At 45.2% G+C, this 27,397-nt stretch overlaps 1 protein-coding gene across 1 annotated transcript; it reads right to left on the bottom strand.

Moving 5' to 3' along the window:
• Positions 1-64: 64 nt before the first annotated feature.
• Positions 65-26,999, bottom strand: NIPAL4 (NIPA like domain containing 4). The gene is made up of 6 exons (XM_077261297.1): positions 26,671-26,999; positions 24,713-24,961; positions 24,424-24,480; positions 23,370-23,460; positions 22,955-23,115; positions 65-1,196 (listed from the first exon to the last, which is right to left on the bottom strand). Exons 1-6 carry the CDS (start codon positions 26,702-26,704, stop codon positions 583-585), a joined length of 1,206 nt encoding a protein of 401 aa, XP_077117412.1. The 5' UTR covers positions 26,705-26,999; the 3' UTR covers positions 65-582.
• Positions 27,000-27,397: the final 398 nt, after the last annotated feature.

Below are 27,397 nucleotides of genomic sequence, written 5' to 3'. Positions count from 1 at the left end.
CCACATTAAACTGAGTATCACAGTGTACACGAACCGAATGTAAAACAATTCATCTACCACCACGTATGATCGCACAGTAAACTTTATAACTTAAGTTAAAATTTTCAGATAAAAAGACACATTAGGTGTGATGAGAAAACAAAAAAACAAGCATTAAAATTTGTACAATACTTGTCTCTTCAATAAATACAGGCCCCAAAAAAAAAGAGAAAATTCTGTAGAGATCCGGCCTCTGTTGCTGCATTCTTGTCTGTAGGCAGAAGAGGTCATGTTGCACAAAATATCAATAGGATTACTGCTTGGTAAATGCTACAAAAATTGAAGTTTTTGACAACGTCATTGTGACATAACAGAACCATTCGGGATTTTCCCTCTGGAAGGGAAAACTTTTCCATGTCTATGGAATATGGCACTTGGGAACGAACCAGAGAGATAACCAAAGATCCACATCTTATGAGGTTGCCTAAAAAGGAAGGTTCTTGGAGGTAGAAGGTATACGTTCGATGAAGAGTCAAGGCAATGAAGAAGTTTTACCACAGCACCAAGTCAACTAGTCCAAAAATTATCCACCCCAAGTCTTCCTTAGGTGTAGATAACGAACACTTTGGGAATGTTCCCAGAGTGTTCCATCTCCATGTGGTCTACGAGGGTTATCTTGTCTTCCTTCTTGGCAGGCCGTTCGGTAGACACAGAAGCTACGCGATGTAGTTGTTGCCTTAGACTTTTAAGACTTATATCCAGGTTATTAAAGGCGTGGAGCATGAAGACACCAAGGATGATGACGAGGAATCCGCAAACTGCACCTACACCATCCAGTGGAGACATAGACACCCATTCCTTAAAGAGGATGAGGGACGTAGTGATCACCACGGTGGTGAATAAGACATAGTAGATTGGAAAGACCAAGGAGGTGTTGAACACGTCCAGGGATTTGTTGAGGTAGTTCACTTGTGTGACCACCGAGATGATCAGGATGGGGATGAGGACCCATGGAAGAGGATGTTGGACAACTGGTAGACCGGTGAGAAGACCCTTCACAGCGATGCCCAGGCCCTTCACAGAAGACACGGAGAAGGCGCCAAGGAGAGAACATATTGCCAGGTAAACAAGGATGTTTTGGTGGCCATAACGGGGCGAGAGAATGAAAATCAGGACCAGGGAGAAGATGAGCAACACGCTGATGTAGACAATGAAGCCTGTTGGTTAAAAAGAAACAAAAATGACCATTGTGTAGACAAACCTATACCCCAAGGAAAAGTTTTGTACTTTGGGCACACAAGTCTTTTTGGTTTTCTCCTGCAGAGGATTTTGTGCATTTGCCACACATTTCACCTAATCCTTTACAAAGCATAAAATCCAGTGTCACATCTACACCTTATGCTAAACTCACACTTCCAGTTTTGTAAAGCAGACTTTTCAGCAGTCTCATTATCATTACAAACAGGAAACACTTCTACAACCCCTGGCAAAAATTCTGGAATCACCGGCCTTGGAGGATGTTCATTCAGTTGTTTAATTTTGTTGAAAAAAAAGCAGATCACAGACATAGCACAAAACTAAAGTCATTTCAAATGGCAACTTTCTAGCTTTAAGAAACACTAAAAGAAATCAAGAACAAAAAAATGTGGTAGTCAGTAATGGTTACTTTTTTTTAACCAAGCATAGGAGAAAAATTATGGAATCACTCAATTCTGAGGAAAAAATTATGGAATCACCCTGTAAATTTTCATACCCAAAAATAACACCTGCATCAAATTAGATCTGCTCGTTAGTCTGCATTTAAGGCTGGTTTCACACGTCAGTGGCTCCGGTACGTGAGGTGACAGTTTCCTCACGTACCGAGACACTGACACACGTAGACACATTAAAATCAACGCATCTGTGCAGATGTCATTGATTTTTTGCGGACCGTGTCTCCGTGTGCCAAACACGGAGACATGTCAGTGTTCGTGGGAGCACACGTATTACACGGACCCATTAAAGTCAATGGGTCCGTGTAAAACACGTACCGCACACGGACGTTCTCAGTGTACCGTGCAGGAGACAGCGCTCCAGTAAGCGCTGTCCCCCCCACATGGTGCTGAAGCGGTGATTCATATCTTCTGTGCAGCAGCGTTTGCTGTAAAGAAGATATGAATAATCCATTTTTTTAGTGGTATTTCGTGTTTAAAATAAAGCTCCATGTCCCCACCCCCTGTGCGCCCCCCCGCTGTTCTGAAAATACTCACCCGGCTCCCTCGTTGGCTGTCGCTGCTTCCTGTCCTGGCCGCACCTTCTACTGTATGCGGTTACGTGGGGCCGCCGATTACAGTCATTAATATGCGGCTCCACCTCCCATAGGGGTGGAACCGCATATTCATTACTGTAAATGAGCGGCCCCACGTGACCGCATACAGGAGAAGCTGCGGCCAGGACAGGACACTGCGAGGGAGGCGGGTGAGTATTTTCAGAACAGCGGGGGGGGGGGGGGCGCACAGGGGGTGGGGACATGGAGCTTTATTTTAAACACGAAATACCAGTAAAAAAATGGATTATTCATATCTTCTTTACAGCAAACGCTGCTGCTCAGAAGATATGAATCGCGGCTTCAGCACGATGCAGGGGACAGCGCTAAACTTTAGCGCTGTCTCTCCTGCACGATGCGTGTGGTACCCAGGCGGCACACGGCTGCTGCACGTGTGCCACACGGATGGCCTACGTGAGCTCACGGACACGGATAACTCCGGTACCGATTTTTTCCGGTACCGGAATTATCTGGACCTGTGAGACTGGCCTAAAAAAGGAGTGATCACACCTTGGAGAGCTGTTGCACCAAGTGGACTGACATGAATCATGGCTCCAAGAGGAGAGATGTCAATTGAAACAAAAGAGGATTATCAAACTCTTAAAAGAGGGTAAATCATCACGCAATGTTGCAAAAGATGTTGGTTGTTCACAGTCAGCTGTGTCTAAAATCTTGACCAAATACAAACAACATGGGAAGGTTGTTAACCCCTTTCTGCCATTGGACGTACTATTCCGTCCATGTGGGGTGGGCCCTAATTCCCAAGGACGGAATAGTACGTCCAGCGCGATCTGCCACGCTCACGGGCGGAGCGCGGCCGAGTGTCAGCTGCCTATTGCAGCTGACATCTGGCACTATGTGCCAGGAGCGGTCACGGACCGCCCCCGGCACATTAACCCCCGCCACACCGCGATCAAACAAGATCGCGGTGTGCCGGCTGTATAGGGAAGCATCGCGCAGGGAGAGGGCTCCCTGCGTGCTTCCCTGAGACCCCTGGAGCAACTGCGAGGGTCTCTTACCTCCTATCCCTGCAGGCCCCGGATCCAAAATGGCCGCGGGGCTGCATCCGGGTCCTGAAGGGATTACTTCCGGGTGCAGACCAGGCTCTGGTAAGCCTGCAGCACTAAGTCAGATCGCCGATCTGACAGAGTGCTGTGCAATCTGTCAGATCAGCGATCTGTGATGTCCTCCCCTGGGACAAAGTTAAAAAAAAAAAAATTCCACATGTGTAAAAAAAATAAAATAAAAAAAAATTCCTAAGTAAAGAAAAAAAAAATATTATTCCCATAAATACATTTCTAAATAAAATAAAAAAAAAAAAAAAAAAATCAAACAATAAAAGTACACATTTAGTATCGCCGCGTCCGAAACGACCCCACCTATAAAACTATATCACTAGTTAACCCCTTCAGTGAACACCGTAAAAAAAAAAAAAAAAAAAACGAGGCAAAAAACAACGCTTTATTCTCATACCACCAAACAAAAAGTGGAATAACACGCGATCAAAAAGACGGATATAAATAACCGTGGTACCACTGAAAACGTCATCTTGTCCCGCAAAAAACGAGCCGCCATACAGCATCATCAGTGAAAAAATAAAAAAGTTATAGTCCTCAGAATAAAGCGATGCCAAAATAATTTTCTCTATAAAAGTTTTTATCGTATAAAAGCGCCAAAACATAAAAAAAAAAAAAAGATATAAATGAGGTATCGCTGTAATCGTACTGACCCGAAGAATAAAACTGCTTTATCCATTTTACCAAACGTGGAACGGTATAAACGCCTCCCCCAAAAGAAATTCATGAATAGCTGGTTTTTGGTCATTCTGCCTCACAAAAATCGGAATGAAAAGCGATCAAAAAAGGTCACGTGCCCGAAAATGTTACCAATAAAAAAGTAAACTCGTCCCGCAAAAAACAAGACCTCACATGACTCTGTGGACCAAAATATGGAAAAATTATAGCTCTCAAAATGTGGTAACGCAAAAAATATTTTTTGCAATAAAAAGCGTCTTTCAGTGTGTGACGGCTGCCAATCATAAAAATCCGCTAAATAACCCGCTTTAAAAGTAAATCAAACCCCCCTTCATCACCCCCTTAGTTAGGGAAAAATTAATAAAAAAAAAAAAATTAAAAATGTATTTATTTCCATTTTCCCATTAGGATTAGGGCTGGGGCTAAAGTTAGGGTTTGGATTACATTTACGGTTGGGAATAGGGTTGAGATTAGGGTTAGGGGTGTGTTTGGATTAGGGTTTCAGTTATAATTGGGGAGTTTCCACTGTTTAGGCACATCATGGGCTCTCCAAACGCGACATGGCGTCCGATCTCAATTCCAGACAATTCTGCGTTGAAAAAGTAAAAAACAGCGCTCCTTCCCTTCCGAGCTCTCAAGTGCGCCCAAACAGGGGTTTACCCCAACATATGGGGTATCAGCGTACTCGGAACACATTGGAGAACAACTTTTGGGGTCCAATTTCTCCTGTTACCCTTGGGAAAATACAAAACTGGGGGCTAAAAAATAATTTTTGTGGAAAAAAAAATATTTTTTATTTGCACGGCTCTGCGTTATAAACTGTAGTGAAACATTTGGGGGTTCAAAGCTCTCACAACACATCTAGATGAGTTCCTTAGGGGGTCTACTTTCCAAAATGGTGTCATTTGTGTTTTTTTTTACTGTTTAGGTACATTAGGGGCTCTGCAAACGCAGTGTGACGCCTGCAGACCATTCCATCTAAGTCTGCATTCCAAGTGGCGCTCCTTCCCTTCCGAGCCCTCCCATGCGCCCAAACGGTGGTTCCCCCCCACATACGGGGCATCAGCGTACTCAGGACAAATTGGCCAACAACATTTGGGGTCCAATTTCTCCTGTTACCCTCGGAAAAATACAAAACTGGGGGCTAAAATATAAATTTTTGTGGGAAAAAATTTTTGTTTTATTTTTACGGCTCTGCATTATAAACTTCGGTGAAGCACTTGGTGGGTCAAAGTGCTCACCACACCTCTAGATAAGTTCCTTAGGGGATCTACATTCCAAAATCGTGTCACTTGTGGGGGGGTTTCAATGGTTAGGCACATCAGTGGCTCTCCAAACGCAACATGGCGTCCCATCTCAATTCCTGTCAATTTTGCATTGAAAAGTCAAACGGCGCTACTTCCCTTCTGAGCTCTCCCATGCGCCCAATCAGTGGTTTACCCCCACATATGGGGTATCAGCGTACTCAGGACAAATTGTACAACAACTTTTGGGGTCCAATTTCTTCTCTTACCCTTGGGAAAATAAAACAAATTGGAGCTGAAGTAAATTGTGTGTGAAAAAAAGTTAAATGTTCATTTTTATTTAAACATTCAAAACATTCCTGTGAAACACCTGAAGGGTTAATAAACTTCTTGAATGTGGTTTTGAACACCTTGAGGGGTGCAGTTTTTAGAATGGCGTCACACTTGGGTATTTTCTATCATATAGACCCCTCAAAATGACTTCAAATGAGATGTGGTCCCTAAAAAAAAAAAATGGTGTTGTAAAAATGAGAAATTGCTGGTCAACTTTTAACCCTTATAACTCCCGAACAAAAAAAAAAAAATTGGTTCCAAAATTGTGCTGATGTAAAGTAGACATGTGGGAAATGTTACTTATTAAGTATTTTGTGTGACATATCTCTGTGATTTAATTGCATAAAAATTCAAAGTTGTAAAATTGCGAAAGCATTAAGCTACTTACGGGTAGCGGCATTTTTCGGAGGACCATGACAGCACTACGAGAGGGGATCCGCCCTTAAGGAACAGGAAACCTACAGATACAAAAAGGGCGGCACCTCTCCCATGCATCAGTTGTATTTCAGAGCCTTGAGAGGACTACCGCGGTTAGTGGCATACAAACATACATTATATACATTTCGAAAACGAATTTTTTTTTTTTTTTTTTTATTAAATTGAAGCTAGCCACCATACGTGAAATCTACATACTATATACAAATTAGGAAGTGCAACCCCCACGTGAAATAGGGAGGGAACTAAGGGTGCTGTCATGGTCCTCCGAAAAATGCCGCTACCCGTAAGTAGCTTAATGCTTTATTCGGACTCCCATGACAGCACTACGAGAGATTTACAGAGATGTAAGCTACCTTAGGGAGGGACTATAGCCTGCAGCACCCTTAACCCGAAGGTGAGATCAGAGGAGGACCCCAAATCCAACCGATAGTGCTTAAAGAACGTGGAAGGGGATGACCATGTGGCCGCCTTACATATTTGTTCCACCGACACTCCAGATCTTTCTGCCCAGGATGACGCCATGGCTCGGGTGGAATGTGCCTTTAGATTCTGCGGAGCTGGCCCCCCACCCGCTGTATAAGCCATAGTAATAGTTTCCCTAATCCATCTAGCCAGTAAATATTTTGACACTCTACACCCTTTCTTTGGACCTTGGAAGGAAAGAAGCAGTGCCTCATCCTTCTTCCAACTATTGGTGACTGAAATATACTGTAGGAGAGATCTCCTAACGTCTAGAGTATGAAGCTCCTGCTCTTTAGGATTGGATGGATTAGGAACAAAAGATGGTAAAACTATTTCCTGCGACCTATGAAACCTTGTTGCTACCTTCGGTAGATATGCTGGGTCTGGTCTAAGGACTACTCTGTCAGACAGGAACTCTGTATATGGGGGAAGCCTGGAAAGTGCCTGGATATCCCCTACCCTGCGAGCTGAGGTTATGGCAATCAGGAAGGCTGTTTTAAGTGTCAACATTTTAATCGGGGCCTCGTGTAGAGGTTCAAAGGGGGGTTTTGTTAGTGAGGATAGAACTAAATTTAAATCCCACGGAACCGATCTATCTTTATACACTGGTCTAGTTCTACAGACCGCCTTCATAAACCTCGCTATCCAATAGTTGTTAGCTACATTACAGGAAAACAGGGCACCCAGAGCTGAGACCTGTACTCTAAGGGTACTAGTAGAGAGTTTTAGCTCAAACCCCTTTTGTAGGAACTCTAAGATCTGTTGTATTGGCACCCCTTCTTGGATATTAAATTTAGAAACGGACAAGAACTTCCTCCAAGTCCTAGAGTAGATTTTTGTAGTTATTTGCTTTCTACTCTTTAGGAGCGTTTCTACCAGGTTCGGAGAGAAGCCTTTATCTATTAACAGTGACCGTTCAAACTCCACGCCGTTAAATGGAGCGCTGCCACTTGTGGATGGGAGATTGGTCCCTGAGAGAGTAAATTCGGGATCTCTGGCAGTACCCAGGGATCCGATACAGACATCGTCCTGAGCCAGGCAAACCAGGCTCTTCTGGGCCAAAAGGGGGCAATAAGGATAACCTTTGCTCGATCTTCTCTGATTTTTCTCACCACTAGAGGAATCAGATTCAGTGGTGGGAAGGCATAGGCCAGCGGAAAATCCCATTTTATTAGAAAAGCGTCCACCGCCAGGGGATTTTCCCTGGGATTCAGAGAGCAAAAAAGTTTTACTTTCCTGTTGTCTCTGGTGGCGAACAGGTCCACCACTGGTTGACCCCATCTGTGGCTGATACGGTTGAAAATGTCTTTGTTGAGAGACCATTCTCCTTGTCTTAGCGTGTTTCGACTTAGGAAATCTGCTGTTATATTTTCCTTTCCTTTGATGTGGAGAGCCGTCAAAGATTGAAAATTGAGCTCTGCCACCTGGAACAAGCGATCCGTGATCTGCATTAAAGTCTCGGAACGTGTTCCCCCTTGCCGGTTTATGTAGGCGACTGCCACTCTGTTGTCCGACAGAATTCTGACGTGCTGGCCCTGTAGATATATGAGGAATTCTTTAACAGCCAATTCAATTGCCAACAATTCCCTCTGATTGGATGAGAATGTTGTGAAGGGTTCCCATTGTCCCTGAACCACCATGTCCCCCATATAAGCTCCCCACCCCGAAGAGCTGGCATCTGTGGTTATTACTTGGGTGACATTTACTATCCAGGGCACCCCTGCTGACAAATTCTGTATGTCAACCACCACCTGAGGGAGTTCAGTGTTATAGGCCCCAACGTTAATTTCCCGTTTAATACGCCATTTAGGGCTCTGTCATGGAATAAAACTTCTTTTTGCAGGGATCTGGTGTGTAACTGAGCCCACTTAACAGCGGGGATGCAAGATGTGAGTGACCCCAGTAGGGACATTGCTTGCCTAAGTGTCATGGAGGGTGTTTTAATTGCTTTTAACACATAACTCTGGATTAGCGCTATTTTTTCCCCAGGGAGAAGACACTGCTGTGTTACCGAATTCAAAATTAACCCCAGGAATTTTTGCATATTTAGAGGCTGTAACTTAGATTTTTCAAAGTTTATGATCCAACCTAGACGTTCTAGTTTAGCTTTAGTAATTTCCCATTGTGACAGACAGTGATCCACTGAGTTCCCGACAATGAGAAAATCGTCTAAGTAGGGGATTATAAGGACATTTGACCCCTTAAATGCGCCATGACCTCTGCGATTATTTTAGTGAACACTCTAGGAGCAGAGGTTAACCCAAAGGGGAGTGCCCTGAACTGAAAATGTTGAATCCTACCCTCCATTATCAGTGCTACTCAGGTATTGTTGAAAATCAGCATGAATGGGTACATGATAGTAGGCATCTTTCAAATCCACTACTACCATAAAACAATTTTCAAAGAGCATTTTTATTGTTGAATTGATGGACTCCATTTTGAAAGTATGCTTTACCAGAAACTTATTGAGACCTTTAAGATTAATAATGGTTCTATAAGTATTATCTGGCTTTTGAATTAGGAAGAGGGGGAGTAAAACCCCTTCCCTGTCTGAGAATATGGTACTTCCACCAACACATTTTTAGAACAAAGAGTCCTCACTTCCTCTTCGAGGGCAAACTGTTAAGTGGGAGATGAGCGCCAGGGTGTAAGCTTGAACTTGTCCCGTGGAGCCTGGACAAACTCAAGTTTGAGACCATGGGAAACAGTGTCTTTTATCCAAACACTGTTTGTGATTTCTGACCATGCTGCTGAGAAATGCAACAGTCTCCCTCCCACTGGGATTGCTAGTCATTGTTCTTGTTTTTTGTTTTCCGTCGGGTTACGGCGAAACATGAGACCTGTACCTCGTTTTCGCTTATCGTCCCATCTGGATCGATCTCTGCCCGGTGAGAAGGCGCGTTTCCCTCCCCGACTGAACCTTCTTTTGTTGAAGGGACGACGGTATGCATTGAAGGTATTGGGAAACTTTTTCTTATCGTCACCTGCCTTCTCCAGGAGTTCATCCAGGGTAGGCCCAAATAAATACTCGCCTTTACAAGGGATAGCGCAGAGCTTTGCTTTCGCCTGCATATCCCCAGGCCAGCATTTCAACCATAGGGCTCTCCTTGCAGCATTAGACAGCCCCGCTGCTCTAGCTGCTAATTTAACGGAGTCAATTGAGGCATCTGATAAAAAGGCCGCCCCCTCCTGGATTACTGGTAATGCTGCGAGAATAGAGTCTCTAGAGGCCCCTTGTCTTAATTGGGACTCTAACTGGTCTAGCCAGACCATCATTGACCTCGCCGTGCATGTTGACGCCACCGCAGGTCTTAAGGAACCGGCTGCCATTTCCCAGGTTCCCTTTAAGAAGGTATCCACCTTCCTATCTAGGGGGTCTTTAAGCGTTCCCATATCCTCAAACGGGAGAGAGGATCGCTTCGCTACCTTGGCAATTGCTGCATCCAGTTTTGGGGCTTTTTCCCAGCTACCTACTGCTGGGTCGTCAAAGGGATACCTTCGCTTCTGTGCAGGTGGTAAGGAACCTTTCCTCTCCGGTTTTTTCCACTCTCTGTTGATAAGTTCTTGTATCTTTTCATTCAGAGGGAAAACTCTACGCTTTCTTTGATCTAACCCACTGAACATCATCTGTTCTTTAGACAGTTGAGGCTTGGGTTCTGTTATACCCATTGTGCCTCTGACCGCTTTTATTAACTTGTCTATTCTCTCCAAGGGTAAACAAAACCGAGCAGCGTCTTCTTCCGAGGAGGAGGATGATGCTGCTGAATCGTCCGATTCTACGCTCTTTTCCTCCACCGACGAATCCGATGACCACTGAGTTTTCCGTTTAGGGGCTCCTGACTGTGAAAGGCCCTTAATGGACTGCTTAACCTCCATCCTAACCATTTCCTTCAGACTGGCCGCAATAGAAGAGGATTCTTCTGCTACCTGAGGGGGCAAGTAAGGCAAGCTAGTCTAATAAACTAATGCCATGACCCCCTCCCCCTCTTCCCAGACCTCACCGTCTGCTGGATACAGGGGTCACATAGCTTTTTAGGGCATGAGTCAGGCAAGGGAACCCCGCAGATGGCACATTCCTTATGCTTTGTTTTACTGGTGTTTTTCTTCCCCTGTGAAAACATATACGGGGGGAGACTAATCACTGAGTGAACATTCTCGAAGATCACTTACCAGTGGATGCCCATACCCAGAAAGCTACCGAAGTACGAGGGGGATTTTTCCTGGCTGACGCTCCAGACCCCTGTCTGGAGGAGCTTCTGTGGCCAGATCCATCGCTCTTTTTTCCATGCTCCTTCTCCACAGGCTTCTGAGGTGCTTCGTCCAGCAGCAGAGGCTGCTGATCCTGATCGGACTCCATCCTGATTTGGAGGCCAGAAGCAAGGAATGCACGTTTGGCGACCGATATATAGCCCCTCCTTCGGTCAGCGTACTCGTGCCGCGCTTTCCGGTTGCTCTCCTCCCCCCCTGCAGCTGCAGGGGATCAGCCGACACCTGAGGGTGATCGGCGCACACTTTCCGGTGGGCGCCGCCATCTTGGAGCCCCTGCGCATGCGCAGAAGCTCCGCGACCCGGAAGTCACCGCCGGCTCCGCCCTCCGACATCACCCTGAGTCCACAGCGCTTCCTGTCAGCGCTGTGAACAGCGTGGGACGCCGAGGCTTCGCCAGGAGACTCCGGGCGGCGCCACCACGATGCCGCCGGTCCCACAGAGGCGCCCACAGTATTACAGGGAGGGGACCGTCATACTCACCACGCGCCGGCTCCGGAGACAGGACACCCCCTGGCGACCGCTCCATGCTGAATAGCCACCGCCGTGCCGCCCTGCCAGGGCCACCGTGACTACTACAGGTACTCCGCACCGGCCGAGGTAGGAGACCCCCTCGCTACCAGAATCGGTCCGGCCGGCCTGGAAATCCTCATAGGGAATCTTCTGTAGGATCCAGTCCCTTCAGGAACAGGAAACCAACTGATGCATGGGAGAGGTGCCGCCCTTTTTGTATCTGTAGGTTTCCTGTTCCTTAAGGGCGGATCCCCTCTCGTAGTGCTGTCATGGGAGTCCGAATAAATTTTCAAAGTTTTCGCCAAATAAAGCAATATGTCTCTGAAACAGGAAATGCACAACAAAGCAAATGAGGAATGAATGGGTGGAAACTGGAGTCAACGTCTGTGACCGAACTGTAAGAAACCACCTATGGAAATGGGATTTACACACAAAAAAGCTAAACGAAAGCAATCATTAACACCTAAACAGAAAAAAACAAGGTTACAATGGGCTATGGAAAAGCAATCGTGGACTGTGGATGACTGGATGAAAGTCTTATTCAGTGATGAATCACGAATCTGCATTGGGCGAGGTGATGATGGTGGAACTTTTCTTTGGTGCCGTTCCAATGAGATTTATAAAGATGACTGCCTGAAGAGAACATGCAAATTTCCACAGTCATTGATGATATGGGGCTGCATGTCAGGTAAAGGCACTGGGGAGATGGCTGTCATTACATCTTCAATAAAGGCACAAGTTTATGTTGATATTTTGGACACTTTTCTTATCCCATCAATTGAAAGGATGTTTGGGGATGATGAAATCATTTTCAAGATGATAGTTCATCCTGCTATGAAGCAAAAACTGTGCAAACATTCCTTGAAAAAAAAGACACATAAGGTCAATGTCATGGCCGCAAATAGTCCGGATCTCAATCCAATTGAAAATCTTTGGTGGAAGTTGGAGAAAATGGTCGATGACAAGGCTCCAACCTGCAAAGCTGATCTGGCAACAACAATCAGAGAACGTTGGAGCCAGATTGATGAAGAGTCCTGTGTGACACTAATTAAGTCCATGCCTCTGAGACTGCAAGCTGTTATAAAAGCCAGAGGTGGTGCAACAAAATACTAGTGATATGTTGGAGTGTTTTTTTTGTTTGTTTTTCATGATTCCATCATTTTTTCCTCAGAATTGAGTGACTCCATAATTTTTCCCCTATGCTTGGTTAAAAAAAGAAAAAAAAAAAAAAAAAAAGTAACCAGTACTGACTACTACTTTTTTTGTTCTTGATTTCTTTTAGGCTATCTGCCGCGGATATTTCCACGCAGATTCCTAAAAATCCGCAGGTAAAACACCCTGTGTTTTACATGCAGATTTATCGCGGAATTACCGCGTTTTTTGTGCGGTTTTCAATAGCAGTTTTACACCTGCGGATTCCTATTATGGAGCAGGTATAAAACACTGCGGAATCCGCACAAAGAATTGGCATGATGTGGAAAACACACCGCTGCATTTCCGCACGTTTTTTTCCACAGCATGTGCACTGCGGATTTTGTTTTCCATATGTCTACACGGTACTGTACAACGCATGGAAAACTGCTGCAGATCCGCAGCAAAATCCGCAACGTGTGCACCTAGCCTTAGTGTTTCTTAAAGCCAGAAAGTTGCCATTTGTAATGACTTTAGTTTTGTGCTATGTCTGTGATCTGCTTTTTTTTGTCCAAAATTAAACAACTGAATGAACATCCTCCAAGGCCAGTGATTCCATAATTTTTGCCAGGGGTTGTATATAGAGTACATAACAAAATTCACAGTTCACCTCCTATATAAATGGCCTGTGACCTGATTTGTATCGGAGCCTTCTGAACTTCCAAAGACAGGGTCTGAGTCAGTTTATCACTGCCAATATCCATTTGCCCAAAAGGAAGTAGACATTAAAATGAGGCCTAGTAATCAATGTAAAAAGAATCTCAAGTTTTCCTTTCCCTGGGTCTGCCATTCCCCTCCTTATTGTACTTCACATCAGGTGGGAGGGAAGTAATTTGGAAGAGGATTTTTCCCAGACATCTTGGAGAAGTAACCACAGATCTTCTGTCTACATATAATCCCAGACAGACTGGATGATGTTGAGATCTGGGCTCTGTGGTTCTCCTATAATCACTTCCAGGACTCTTAGGCTCTTTCTGATATTGGCTGCATGTTTGGAGTCATTGTCCTGCTGAAGAATAAATTTGGAGATGATCAGATGGTATTACATGATGGATAAGTATCTGGCTCCATTTCTCTGCCATGAGGACACCATTAGTCCTGACCAAATTCTCAACTCCTCTGCTGAAATGCAGCTCCAAACTTGTAGAAACCTCCACCATGCTTCACGGTTCCTTCAGACATTCATGATTGTACCGCTCTCTGGCCCTTTAGTGAACAAATTCTTCTGTTACAGCCAAATATTTCACATTTTGACTCCTCAGTCCAGAGCACCTGCTGCCAGTTTCCTGCATCCTAGTTCCTATATTTTTGTGGATAGCGGAGTCATGTGCCTTGTTTCCATGTAACATATGGTTTTTTTGGCCACAACTCTTCCAACTTGGGTCCATACTTCTTCCAAAAGAAGACGACTTTAGCTGGGTCCCATTCTAAACTGATGGCACTGCTGGACATCTTCCGAAGAGAAGTAATCATCATGTGACTTTCATCTGCTGCACTAAGTTTCCTTGGCTGCTCACTGCATCTACAGTCTTCAAAGTTGCCATTTCTTGGTGTAATCAATGCTGAAAAAACGGTAATTAGTCTTACCGATAATTGTATTTCCAGGAATCCATCCTGACAGCACCATGGAGGACGTCCTTCTTATCCATAGTGGGACAGGAAACCACGAGAGTTTAAAAGGACCCTCCCCACTCCACCCTTCAGTGATCTTCCAAAGTAACACATCTGGATGGATGCAAACAGAAAATTTATTCCGAACATAACAAGTTAAATACAAATGTTACTCCACATAAGTATATCACATATTTACATTAGGGAGGGAACTAACTGTGCTGTCAGGATGGATTCCTGGAAATACAATTATCGGTAAGACTAATTACCGTTTTCCAGGTCACCACCTGACAGCACCATGGAGAAGTACCAAAGTAAACTTCCTGTTCTAGGGTGGGACTACTGCCTGAAGCACCTTTCTGCCGAAAGCCACTTGGGAAGAGACTACGTCAAGTTTGTAATGTTTTGAAAAGGTGCTAATATTAGACCAAGATGCTGCCCTGCAAATTTGGTCTACCGAGGCCCCCCCTTTCTCTGCCCAGGATGCGGACATAGCCCTGGATGAGTGAGCTTTAAGGCCTTCTGGAGGATCCTTTCCCTGTGCTTGATAAGCTATGCCGATAGTGGATCTAATCCATCTAGCAATGGTGGACTTAGAGGCTTTTTTCCCCCTATTAGGACCCCCGTAAAGGACGAAGAGATTGCTATCTCGCCTCCAAGCGCTAGTCATATCCAAATATTTTAGTACCGTTTCCCTAACATCTAAATTATGAAAAAAAGATTCTTTGTGATTTCTAGGGAATTGGCAAAAGGATGGAAGTATGACTTCCTGGTTTATATTAGAGACTGAAGCTACCTTGGGAAGGAATCCCGGGTCAAGCCTTAATACCAGCCTATCGTCAAATACCTGTAGATAGGGGTTCTGAATGGACAGAGCCTGAAGTTCCCCCAACCTTTTGGCCGAAGTGATGGCTACCAAGAAAACTGCCTTTAGGGTAAGATTGGTGACGCTTATATTTTTTTATATCGAAGTGCTCTTTACATAATTCATTAAGGACTAAGTTAAGGTCCCAGGGAGGGGTAACTTTCCTAATTACGGGTTTTAACCTCATAACTGCCTTAGAGAATCGAGCGATCCATGGGTGAGCAGCTAGGGAGGTATCATAAAATACGCTAAGGGCTGAAATTTGAACCCTTAGGGTACTTGGACTAAGCCCCTTCCTAAATCCCTGTTGTAGGAAGTCAAGGATTTTGGGTATGTTAGGACAATCAATGTCGATTGTTGTATCTCCACAAAAGCTGCAGAATGTCCTCCAGATTTTAAGGTATATCCTTGAGGTGACTGGTTTTCTACTTGCTAGTAGGATAGAAATTACATCTTCTGATAAGCCCTTTGCCTTTAGGATCTGCCGTTCAGGATCCATGCAGTTAATTGAAGATTTTCTGGGTTCTGATGGAGGACTGGACCCTGGGAGAGTAGGTCCCTTAACTCTGGAAGATGGTACGGGTCGTCTACTGCTAGTTTCCTTAGGAGAGGAAACCAGCTTCTTCCGGGCCAGAAGGGAACCACCAAGATCACCTGAGCTCTGTCCTCGCATATCTTCCTGAGGACCCTTGGTACGAAGGCCAGAGGGGGAAAGGCATACAACAGACCCCTGCTCCATGACTGAGAGAGGGCATCTATCCCTGCCGGATTCTCCTGGGGGTTCAGGGAATAAAATGTTGTTACCTTTGCATTTCTTCTGGTTGCGAATAGGTCGACAACCGGCGTTCCCCAGCGTCGACACAGGGTATCGAAAACCCTGCTGTTTAATTCCCATTCTGTGGGTGATAATTTTTTCCTGCTCAGGAAGTCCGCGATCTGGTTTCTTGAGCCTTCTAAGTGGACCGCTGAAATTGAGAGAACCGATCTCTCTGCCCAGGCGAAAATCTGATCCGCCAGGAGCTGTAGTTTCGGATGCCTTGGACCCCCCTGATGAAGAAGGAAAGCTACCGTTGTAACGTTGTCCGATAAGACCTTTAGGTGTCTGTTTTTTAACAAGGTCTGGGCTGAACGTAAGACCTTCCAAACCGCATGAAGCTCTCTGTGGTTTGATGAATTGTTGCTGTCTTCTAGGCTCCATTGTCCCTGGAAGTATCTTCCAAGTACCTGGCCACCCCAACCTTGTTGGCTTGCGTCCGTTGTCACCGTGACTGCTGGAGTCTGGACCCAAGAGACACCCCTCTGGAGGTTTTCCGACACCATCCACCACTGTAGGGACCGTCTGACCTGGTGGGATAGTAGGAACTCCTTGTCCAACGAAGACTGTCTTCTGTCCCATGATGTCAGAACCGACTTTTGTAACTGACGGGAATGGAACTGACTCCAGCTGACACATGGGATACAGGCTGTCATGATGACAAGGATCTTCATTGCATCTCTCATTGTCACGCGACTTCTTGTGAACCGTCGAATCTTGTCTATTAGGCCGGATTGCTTTCCCTCTGGAAGAAATGACTTTCTGATCTTTGAATCCAGTATTACACCCAGAAACTGTCTTCTTGATTTTGGAGTTAGATGTGACTTTTCCCAGTTCAACACCCAACCTAGTTTCTGCAGTGTGGAGATTACCAACTGGGAATCGACATTGAGTTGCGCCACTGAGTCTGCTACTAAAAGGAAATCGTCGAGATATGGGATTATCGTGATATCCCGTTGTCTGAGATAAGCCACGATTTCTATGACGAGTTTTGTAAAAACTCTTGGAGCCGACGCTAAACCAAATGGGAGGCAACGGAACTGATAGTGGAAGATTGACCCATCCTTTTCCACCGCAAACCTTAGATATCTTTGATGATGTGGAAATATTGGAACGTGGTAATATGCACTTTTTAAGTCTAAAGTGCACATTACCACGTTCTTTCCTAGTAGGGGAATTGTGGAGCGGATGGATTCCATCTTGAACCTCTTGTACTGTAGCCATCTGTTTAGAGGCTTGAGGTTTATGATGGTTCGGGATTCTCCTGATGGTTTTTTTATAGAGAAAAGACCCGAATAGTGACCCGTCCCTATTTGATGAGGAGGAACAGGACATATCGCCCCCATCCGGAGGAGATCCTGAACATCCAGCCACATTGGGGAGACTGAAGAGAGATGGACGTTGGACACGAAATATCTCTCTGGGGGAATGGATTCGAATTCTATCCTGTATCCCTGAGATATAACCTGCAGGACCCATGGACTTCTGGTAATCTCTTCCCACTCCCTCAGGTAGTTCAGTAACCGCCCCCCTATCCTGGTGGCGTCATTTTTTACGGTACTCTGATCTAGGATTTGAGGAACCCTGATCTCTACTTTTGTTTCTATCACCCCCTTTCTGGTAGCTCCATCTACCTTGTTTACCTTTGCCCCTATAGTCAGATCTCTGACTGTAATAGGGCCTGCGAAAGGGCTGGAATTTTTTCTCTCTCTCTTCTGGAAACCCCTTCTTTTCATCAGAAGCCTTTTCCAGAATGTCATCTAATATAGGCCCAAAGACTCTGCCTCCTGAGAAGGGAATGGAACATAACTTGTTCTTTGAGTGGACATCCCCGGACCAACTTTTTAACCATATGGCCCTTCGAGCTGCATTTGACAATGACTGACCCCTAGCAGTGAATCTTACAGACTCTGCAGTAGCATCTGCCAGAAACCCCGTTGCTAGTTTTAATAAAGGGATAGCCTTTACGAGAGATTCCCTAGGAGTCTTGGCTAACAATTGTTCTTTTAGATCGTCCAGCCACAGATGCATTGATCTCGCCACAGAAGTTGCTGCTATATTTGTGCGGATCACTGCAGCCGAACTTTCCCATGCTCTCTTTAGGAGACCATCGGCTTTCCTGTCCATAGGCTCCTTTAAATTTGAGGAGTCCTCGAACGGAATAGCAGTTCTTTTGGACACCTTTGCTAAGGGGATGTCGATCTTCGGTATATCCTCCCAGTCCTTGACCTCCTCATGGTCAAAAGGGAGGCGAAGTCTAAAGTCTCTTGGGATAGAAATCCTTCTCTCTGCCTCTTCCCATTCCTCCAATATCATTGAGCTGTGGGAAGAGGTGAAGGAGAGGTTAACGGTTATCAACTGAGAGCCCCGTGAGTGACCGGAGGCTGAGGCTTACCGAATGTGAGCATTAACCGGGAAGACCATTGATGTCTGAGATCGTAGGCCCCCGAACATCTCGTCCTGGATAGACTGGGTGGTTGAAGGCTCTTCCACCTGCATAGTCTGTCTTACTGCCCCCAGGAGCTCATCAGTATCAGTAGAAGAAAAGTCGTAGTTACTCACCGATAACGGTGTTTCTCAGAGCCCATGACAGCACAACCAGAGAGATGGAGTCCGCCCTTCAGGGACAGGAAACCCTACAGGATAAAAGGGCGGTACCTCTCTCCTGCCTCAGTTTAGTTTACAGAGCATCAGAGGTCCTCCAGGTTAGTGACAACAAGAAATACACATATTTTAGCAAAAACTTATGAAGATTACACCGTGTCTAAAATCGAACACACACTTCGTATAATAAGGTGCTCACCGCACACGTGATAAGGGGGGGAATAAGCAGGTGCTGTCATGGGCTCTGAGAAACACCGTTATCGGTGAGTAACTACGACTTTCTCAGTCACCCATGACAGCACAACCAGAGAGAATTGCAGAGATTATTGCTTAGGGCGGGACCACAGCCTGTAAGACCCTTCTTCCGAAGGTTAAGTCCGACGAAGAGGCTAAGTCTAAACGATAGTGCCTAAAGAAGGTTGAAGGTGTTGACCAGGTGGCCGCTTTACAGATTTTATCTATTGGTACCTCCGACCTTTCGGCCCAGGAGGTCGCCATAGCCCTTGTAGAGTGTGCCTTGAGTCCTTCAGGAACTGCATTTCCCGTGGACGAGTATGCCAAGGCTATCGCATCAGTGACCCAACGAGCTATAGTGCTTTTGGAGGCTTTGAGTCCTTTTCTAGGCCCCTGAAAACAGATAAAAAGACAGCCTTCCTTCCTACACTGACGGGAGGACTCTAGGTAGTGTATTAGACACCTTCTCACATCTAAGGTGTGGAATTTTTCCTCTTTTTGATTTTTCGGGTTTGGGCAGAAGGATGGAAGGATTATTTCCTGGGATCTATGGAAATTGGAAGCCATTTTGGGTAGATAAGCAGGATCTGTCCTCAATACTACCCTATCATCCATTATCTGTGTGAAGGGAGGGTTTACAGATAGAGCCTGAAGATCACTAATCCTACGGGCAGATGTTAGGGCTGTAAGAAGGGCCATTTTAAGGGATAAGACTTTAAGTGGTATCGAATCTATGGGTTCGAATGGGGGTTCTGTCATAGCCGAAAGAACTAAGTTTAAGTCCCAAGATGGAGGGCTTCTGATTTTTATTGGCCTAGAACGTGCTGCGGCTTTAATAAACCTTGCTACCCATGGATTAGTGGCAATACTATCATTGTATAATGCCCCTAAGGCCGCTACTTGTACCTTTAAGGTGCTCACCGCTAGGCCCATATCCAAGCCTTTCTGTAGGAATTCTAATATTTTATTTATTGGAACCCCATCTTGTAGTCTTACACCGGAGGTGGACAGAAACTTTTTCCAAGTTTTACCATAGATTCTAGTAGTTATTGTTTTCCTACTTTTTAATAGTGTGGACACTACCTTATCTGAGAAGCCCTTTGCCCTTAGCAGTGACCTTTCAAGTTCCACGCTGTCAAGTGTAGATTTGCCGACTGAGGGTGGAACACCGGCCCCTGTGATAAGAGGTCTGGAAGATCCGGGAGGATCCAGGGATCTGTGACCGATAAGATTCTCAGCCAAGAAAACCAGGCTCTTTTGGGCCAGAACGGGGCTATTAGAATGATTCTCGCCCTGTCCTGTCTTATCTTCCGTAGGACTGCCGGTATCAATATATAAGGGGGAAAGGCATATGTCAGACCGTGAGTCCAGGGAATCGAGAATGCATCCAGAGCTCGGGGGTTCCCTCTGTGGTCTAGAGAACAAAACTGTTTTACTTTCCTGTTCTCTAGACTGGCGAAAAGGTCTATTGCTGGTACCCCCCAGATTTTTGTGATCTGATCGAAGACCCTTTGGTTCAGAGCCCATTCCCCCTGTTTCAGCTGGGTACGGCTTAGGAAGTCTGCCTTTTTGTTCACTACGCCTCTTATGTGTAATGCCGAGAGGGATAGGAAGTGATGTTCGGCCAAGGAGAAGATTTGGGAAGTAGTATCCATCAGGGCTCGTGATCTGGTTCCCCCCTGGTGGTTCAGGTAGGCCACTACTACTTGATTGTCCGAGAAAACCCGGACATGCTGTCCCCGTAGTTTGGGAAGAAAAACTGACAGAGCGTGGCTTACTGCGCAAAGTTCTTTTTGGTTTGAGGATACCTGGTATTCTCGATCTGTCCAGACCCCCTGAGTAACACTGTTTCCCAGGTGAGCTCCCCACCCTGTAGGACTGGCGTCCGTGGTAACTATTCGATGTGTATCTATCACCCACGGAACTCCCTTTGATAGGTTGTTGGAATCTAGCCACCAGTCTAGGGAACGAATAGTGTCTGAACTTAGAGTCATGCGACCTTCCAGGCATCCCTTCAGTGTAAGCTGATTTTTTAGGACATCCCACTGGAGGTCTCTTGTGTGGATCTGAGCCCACTGTACTGCCGGGAGACAGGCCGAAAGGGACCCCAGCAGTGACATCGCTCCTCTCAAGGTCATATGAGGATTTGAGCGAGCTGCGGACACAATGCTTAGTATTTTTTGTATCTTTGGGTCTGGAAGGCGACATTCCTGTAGAACTGAGTCCAGAGTTAGGCCCAGAAACTCTTGTACCATGGTCGGTTCTAGTTTTGATTTCTGGAGATTTAGGAGCCAACCTAACTCCGTTAGAGTTTTTATCACTCTGCTGCACTCCAGTGCGCATGCGCGCTCCCCGGGACCCGGAAGTAGACGCATCTATATCCGGTGCGGCGGCCATCTTGGTGCTCTCACACACACCAGGCCGCCGCTCCGGACCAGGCCTCTCAGCAGAGGCACGCCGGGTCCCTAAGGCTCCTACCCCGATCCGGGGAGGCAGCGGCGCTTCCCTCCGCTCGCTCTGCAGCCCCATCGGACCCAGAAGCGGCGGCGTCAGACACCGAGCCAGCGGTGACAGGGGCCTCCCCGCCGTCATACCCCCACTGGTCGGCTCCGGATTACAGGTACCGATCCTGAGGGTTCGCCTGTCAGGGACAGGAAACAAAACTGAGGCAGGAGAGAGGTACCGCCCTTTTATCCTGTAGGGTTTCCTGTCCCTGAAGGGCGGACTCCATCTCTCTGGTTGTGCTGTCATGGGCGACTGAGAAATAGGTACTTCTTCCCCTTATGAGGAGTTTCTCTGTCCAACTCCTCTTCCTCCATGTCAGATTCAAAGGAACTGTCCTCTGAAGACGGATCCGATTCCCTCTGCCTTTTCTTAGACCTGGGAGGATCCTGGATATCAGACTGGATTGATTGGGGAGTAGATAAGTTAGAGATCGAAGCCTGCACTTCTTCTCTAACCATGGTTCTCATGCTTGTAAGTAGGGAGGCCTGCTCCTCTCCTACAATACGAGCCGTGCAGGACTCGCAGAGAGGCTTCTGCCATGAGACAGAAAACTTTGTGGCACATATAGGGCATTTTTTAGACTTGCCAGCTTTCCTATCACCGGATGAGGGACGCCCCTAAAATAGATAAAAAGATCGCAGACGGTAATTTTAGTAGGGGCTGTAGGGAGCATACCTCCTAGAGGAGACTGACGTGTGCCTGAGTCATTACCTCCGTGCTGGCTGCAGCTACGGGTACTGAATCCTCCATTTCTCCTGCTGCTGCTGCCCTAATGCACGTGCACATACCTCTTTTATCCATGCTTTCATGTCCCGGATCTCCTCACCAAGGAGTGAAGAGGATGATCGCCCCTGCTGCTGGCCGCGACCCGGAAGTGACGCGCGCCGCAGCAGTGAACCGGAAGTGAGTCGCCGCCGGCGTCTCCGGCTGCTTCAGCGTTCTCAGATGCCTGATACCGATAGATCCACCTGCGGAGGGAGCGTCCTTGCAGGACGAATATGCAGGTACATCAGGGGGCTTCATCCCGGGTCGAGAGCCCCCCCCAGGGGGAAGCGACCCATCCACCAGGAGCAGCGCTGCACTGGTGCTGCTGAGGGACCCGATTAATTGGGTGTCAGCAATACAGAGGACACGCAGTGGGAAGGGAGAGGCCGAGCCCCCCCGATCCACACTCTCTGTCTGGGACAGCGAATCTCTCGTCGTTCCCATCCACAGTGGGACAGGAAAAACACTGAAGGGTGGAGTGGGGAGGGTCCTTTTAAACTCTCGTGGTTTCCTGTCCCACTATGGATAAGAAGGACGTCCTCCATGGTGCTGTCAGGTGGTGACCTGGAAATACAGGTTTATCCATCATGTAATACCATCAAGAAGGCGCCCGACTCCAAATTTATTCTGCAGCAGGACAACGACCCCAAACATACAGCCAATGACATTAAGAACCGTCTTCAGAAGAACAAGGAGTCCTGGAAGTGATGATAGTGACCTCCACAGAGCCCCGATCTCAACATCAACCATCTGGCTGAGATTACATGAAGAGACAGAAGGATTTACACAAGCGACATCCACAGAAGATCTGAGGTTAGTTCTCCAAGATGTTTAGAACAACCTCAATGCCCAGCTCCTTCAAAAATGGTATACAAGTACCTAGAGAGGTTGTCACACTAAGTATCAATTTGATTTAGATTTCTTCTCTAAAAGAAGAATATATATTTTTCATTTTTTCCCCACACTTTAATAAACCACACTATATTTCTATAATGGTTTTACTGACTTCATTGAGATGTGTGAAGGCCCAATTTGGTTCCTGTACGATATACAGACACATGTTCCCCATACCTGGGTCTTTAAGCTTTGAAGTCATCTCTTCTAATGTGGTCACTTCTTGTTCTTCTGGGGAGTGTATTACCAGAACAGTGCTTCCCAAAACACTGAGCGCACACCCCAACTTCCCTAAAAGGTTCAGCCTCTCCCCCAACAGATAGGAGGACATCACAGCGCTACAAAAGGAAAAAACAGATTAGATTTCTTCCTATTATAATAATGCTTATTTCTCATTCATGCCCAAACTTTGACTCCTGTTCAGGGAGGGAGCGTTGGTTAGGAGTTATAATATAGATAGATCTTCCATAGCAATAGTATTGGTCACTTTTTTTTTTTATACTTAAATGCATTTATTTAGCACTCTTTTTCCCCTCTACATTCAAATTGACGATCTCTTTTTGTATGTAGTCATAGATTAAATTACATTTACCTTATCAGGACACTGAGAGCACCAAGTGGTGTGACAATGGTGGCCGGAGCAAAAGCATACGCGGCAAAGTTGGCAGCTTCTCCACCTCCCACTGCAATAACAAATCAAGGCATATAATCTGACTATCACATATTGGATATCCATCCGCCTGCAGTACCGCTGATACCCACCAGGTGTAAGCAGATCAAGACAGAGCGGGTATAGACATGAATTGAAAATGGGGTCACAATGTCTGAAATCATGTGAAATGTTATAAAAGTTTATGTTCTTGGGATGTTATTAGCTACAAGTAACCATCAAGTGTCAGTCTGCAATCTTTATTCATCATTTTCAGACCCACTGATACGCATTTTGTAGCCTGAGCCAAGTTTCAGATTTTTCTAGTGGGGAGTGTCTCTCCCAGTAATATAGGCTGGATGTGAGGTCTATCCAGGGTGATGCCATCTTCATTAGCAACACAGCTTCTATCCTGCACTCATTTTTTCTTCATTCTTTCCGCAGGCTATTTTCTTTGCCCTCCCTGCGACACTAGATGCTTTATTCCCTCGCCACACTAGAAATCGATCTGCTGCCGCTATCTTTAACACAGAGAGGAGGGAGCAGAAAGCGCTATCACAACCCGGAGCGCTGATGGATTTGCAAAACACAAAAAAATAATAATAATATACATATTTATTTTGCTATTGTTAGTTTTAGGTCGTGTGGCTTTTTTTCCCCCTCTCTCCTCACAAAAAAATTAATATACATCTCATACACACCAATTTTTGGAATTAGTAATAATTCCAAAAATATGTTTAGGAGCAGAAAAATGAAGAAGAAGCATTTACTAAAGCAGTTTCTGGTTGATAAACTAGTCTTTGTTTTAACACGTCCAAAAAAAGATAGTGAAAAAAAAACCTCAATGTGAACAAAGCCTCACACATTGCTGCCCCCAACCAGATAGATGGGTTGCCCTTGCATTGCATTGTGGGTTCTACCTTTAGAAGACCCCCTTTTATTAGCTCTGAAATCCCCAATAGGGTATTCAAAAATGGGTTTTCTCCTTTAAACTTACTTGTGAGAAGTCCAGCCCACCACAACCAGTCTTTCAAGTATCCGTGTCCACCAGCACCTAGACAAAAATAATAAATCAAGATTGTGCCTTTTCAATGGAATTTGACAGATGACACCCACCCATAGACGTGAGTGGGGTAGTGGTGACACTTGTGAGCTACCTTTCCGTTTTCACAGATTTCGAAAACTAGCCGTCAGCCCCCCCACTAATCCTATCCTGTGGATGGTCACATTTCCCTCTCGCCTATCCAACCCAAGTCCATCTAGACCGGAGCGCCCCAGGTCCTTACCTGCACGCGTCTGTCCTTGCTCTGACAGATGAAGAAGACCTTTCTTTTTCAGGATAACACTGCTCCCAATGAGGATGCTGGAGAAGACCGCCAGTGCCAAGCCGATGAGAAAGTCATGGTTGGACTGCACCGAAGAGGACCAACTTGGATCCAGGGTGAGGTTCTGATAAACGGAGACTGACAAGTCAACTTCCCCTACAATCTGACAGGTGACCCGGCGTGAAGGGCAGGTTAGGATGACCAGCGTCCCTATAGAGAGAGCCCATTAATAAAGCATGAAACATGTCATCATCCCCTTCCCTAAAGGAATGAAAATGTCCAGAAAAATAAGTGCCCCCACAATCACTATCGCATAGATCTTAATTTCCGAGAAAGATTTTATATATGTTGGGTGAATGAAACCAAAAGAGTAGTTTACCTGGTGCAGAAACTAGTAATAAAATATTAATACTTTATATATTGTAAATCCCGCTGTTCTCCTGAATCCGGCGCTGTTTTTCTTTTGTTTCTGCGCCTCTCCGTTCCGGAGATACGGACCCTTTTCACCTTTGTATAAATCAAGTCTTGTTTTAGCCAACCAGGAGTGGTCCTCAAGAACACACCCACAGTAGAGTTGAGGACCACACCCACTTGTCTAACAAGACTAGAGATTTTTATACAGAAAAGAAGGGGCCGTATCTCAAGAACAGAGAGGCGCAGGAATGAAAGAAAAACAGCGCCGGATTCAGGAGAATAGTGACATTTACACCAGGGGGAAAATAAATAAATAGAAAAAATTCATTTACGACAAGTGACTGGTCCTTTGTAAATAAGGTTAATGGAGTCATTTAGGATCAGTGACCTTGGGATTAGCAAAGATGAAGAACAATAAAGCCATAAAACAGAGCAAACACCGACCATTTCCACTTAGCCATTGTAGGGAGTATAATCCCCTACTGAGGTGGAGATTTGTAACAGGCAATGAATTCCGGTATGCAACACAAGGGACTGTGTCAGATCCCTACCCATGTGTATGGGGCACACAAATGTATGATCTCATGGATGGTGTTTTTTTTTTTTACACTGATTTTTCTAGTCAAAAATGTTTTTTTACCCCCCCCCCCCCCCCATTCATTTGGTCAGGTTTGTATTTTTTCATTATTACCTTCCACCCCCCAGGTAGAAATATTGCAAGAATTGATGCATTGCTGTTTTTTTTCCCCTCGACTGTGCCCTAGCCCCTTCCTCAAGCGTGAAAAAACAAACAAAAATGTTTTTTGTAAACATTTGAATTGTGTAAGGGTATGTGCACACGTCAGGATTTTGTCAGGATTTTTCATCAGGTTTTGTAGCCAAAACCAGGAGTGGGTGATAAATGCAGAAGTGGTGCATATGTTTCTATTATACTTTTCCTCTAATTGTTCCACTCCTGGTTTTGGCTTACAAATACTGATGTAAAATACTGACGTGTGCACATACCCTTACTTTATTTTCGAGTTTTTGAGCCTTTTTTTGTGCGTACCTGGTGTGCCATAGATATGTTGCAAAACTAGTTAAAATAACAGAAGAAAAAATAATTATATATATATATATATATATATATATATATATTTATTTTTCTTGCGACTGAAAAAATGCTTCGCTCAAGGGCACTCCTGTACCTAAGTAGTAGTGTACAAGTGTTAAGTAGGGGATTATTTTTGGGTGATTTTGCTATCATTTTGGTTTCTAAAAAAAAAATAATATATATATATATATTTTTATCTAGAAAAAAATACATGCAAAGCAATAAATGTTGAAAATCCCTCCCCAAAAAAAAAATTGAAAGGAAAGTTAAAAATATACCAAGCCCGTTGATATCCACTATCGGTCTGTGAAATAGCTAACAAATTCCACTAATAATATATATAATAAGTAGCACAGAGTTTGCCCTAATCACACACATGATATCAATCGGATCGGCTGCACTTTGCACTCACCGTTGGCGCAGTTGTGGCCGGCTGGCGCGGTCATGTTGTTCTGGGCCAGGACACAAGTTCAGAGTCAGTGACTATCTGGCTCCTTAGTGAGGTGGGCTGGTGATCAGGCTCTACTATAAGCCTCCTCCTCCTAAATTAGTGGCACACACCTCTAGTTCCTGTAGTTTGGCCCCTTTCATCCCTTGTTGCTTTCTCAGATACAATCCAATCTTCACTAGTCACGGAAACTTCCAGCGCCCCATATACTATCCCCACCTGGGGTACTTGGGGTTTAGCTTTTCTGTACCAAAATTTCAGATGAGCCTTTTAATTCGCTGTAGAAATGGAGTAAAGCACCTAAAATCTGCTCCAGATTTTAAGAAACCAGAGTTACTGAGAAAATTGGAAGTTCCCCCCTCAAAAAAAAAAGTTTCATTTTAAATTTGAGATACCAAAAACGTAACAGCAGCTAAAAATTAAAAAAAAAAAAAAAGTGTAATAAAAAACGCAATAAAAAAGACTAACTGGTGCAGAAGTGCTGCTTAAAATCTGCAGCATCAAAAACGCCCCAGTTCTGCAGCACAGAACTTAGCCAAAGTTCCACCTGAAATTCGCCGCAACAAATGAACCTCTGCACATTAACGTAAAAGCGACATTGCTGTGCATAGGTTCAACCTTTTGTTACTTCATTTAAAGCTCAGTTGCTGGAAAGAAGTCGTCATGTGCACATACCCTAAAGTGGTAAAAA

Source organism: Ranitomeya variabilis, chromosome 5 (genome assembly GCF_051348905.1).
Source record: "Ranitomeya variabilis isolate aRanVar5 chromosome 5, aRanVar5.hap1, whole genome shotgun sequence".
NCBI classification, from domain to species: Eukaryota; Metazoa; Chordata; class Amphibia; order Anura; family Dendrobatidae; genus Ranitomeya; species Ranitomeya variabilis.
The sequence above is the reverse complement of the archived record's forward strand: the minus strand, read 5'-3'. Positions and strand labels throughout refer to the sequence as shown.

Coding starts and splice junctions, on each gene's coding strand:
- NIPAL4 (XM_077261297.1), bottom strand. CDS start 26,704: ATGACCGCGCCAGCCGGCCACAACTGCGCCAACG. Junction 24,481..24,712: donor GCAAGGACAGACGCGTGCAG/GTAAGGACCTGG, acceptor ATTTTTGTCTAG/GTGCTGGTGGACACGGATAC. Junction 23,461..24,423: donor GTGGGCTGGACTTCTCACAA/GTAAGTTTAAAG, acceptor TTGTTATTGCAG/TGGGAGGTGGAGAAGCTGCC.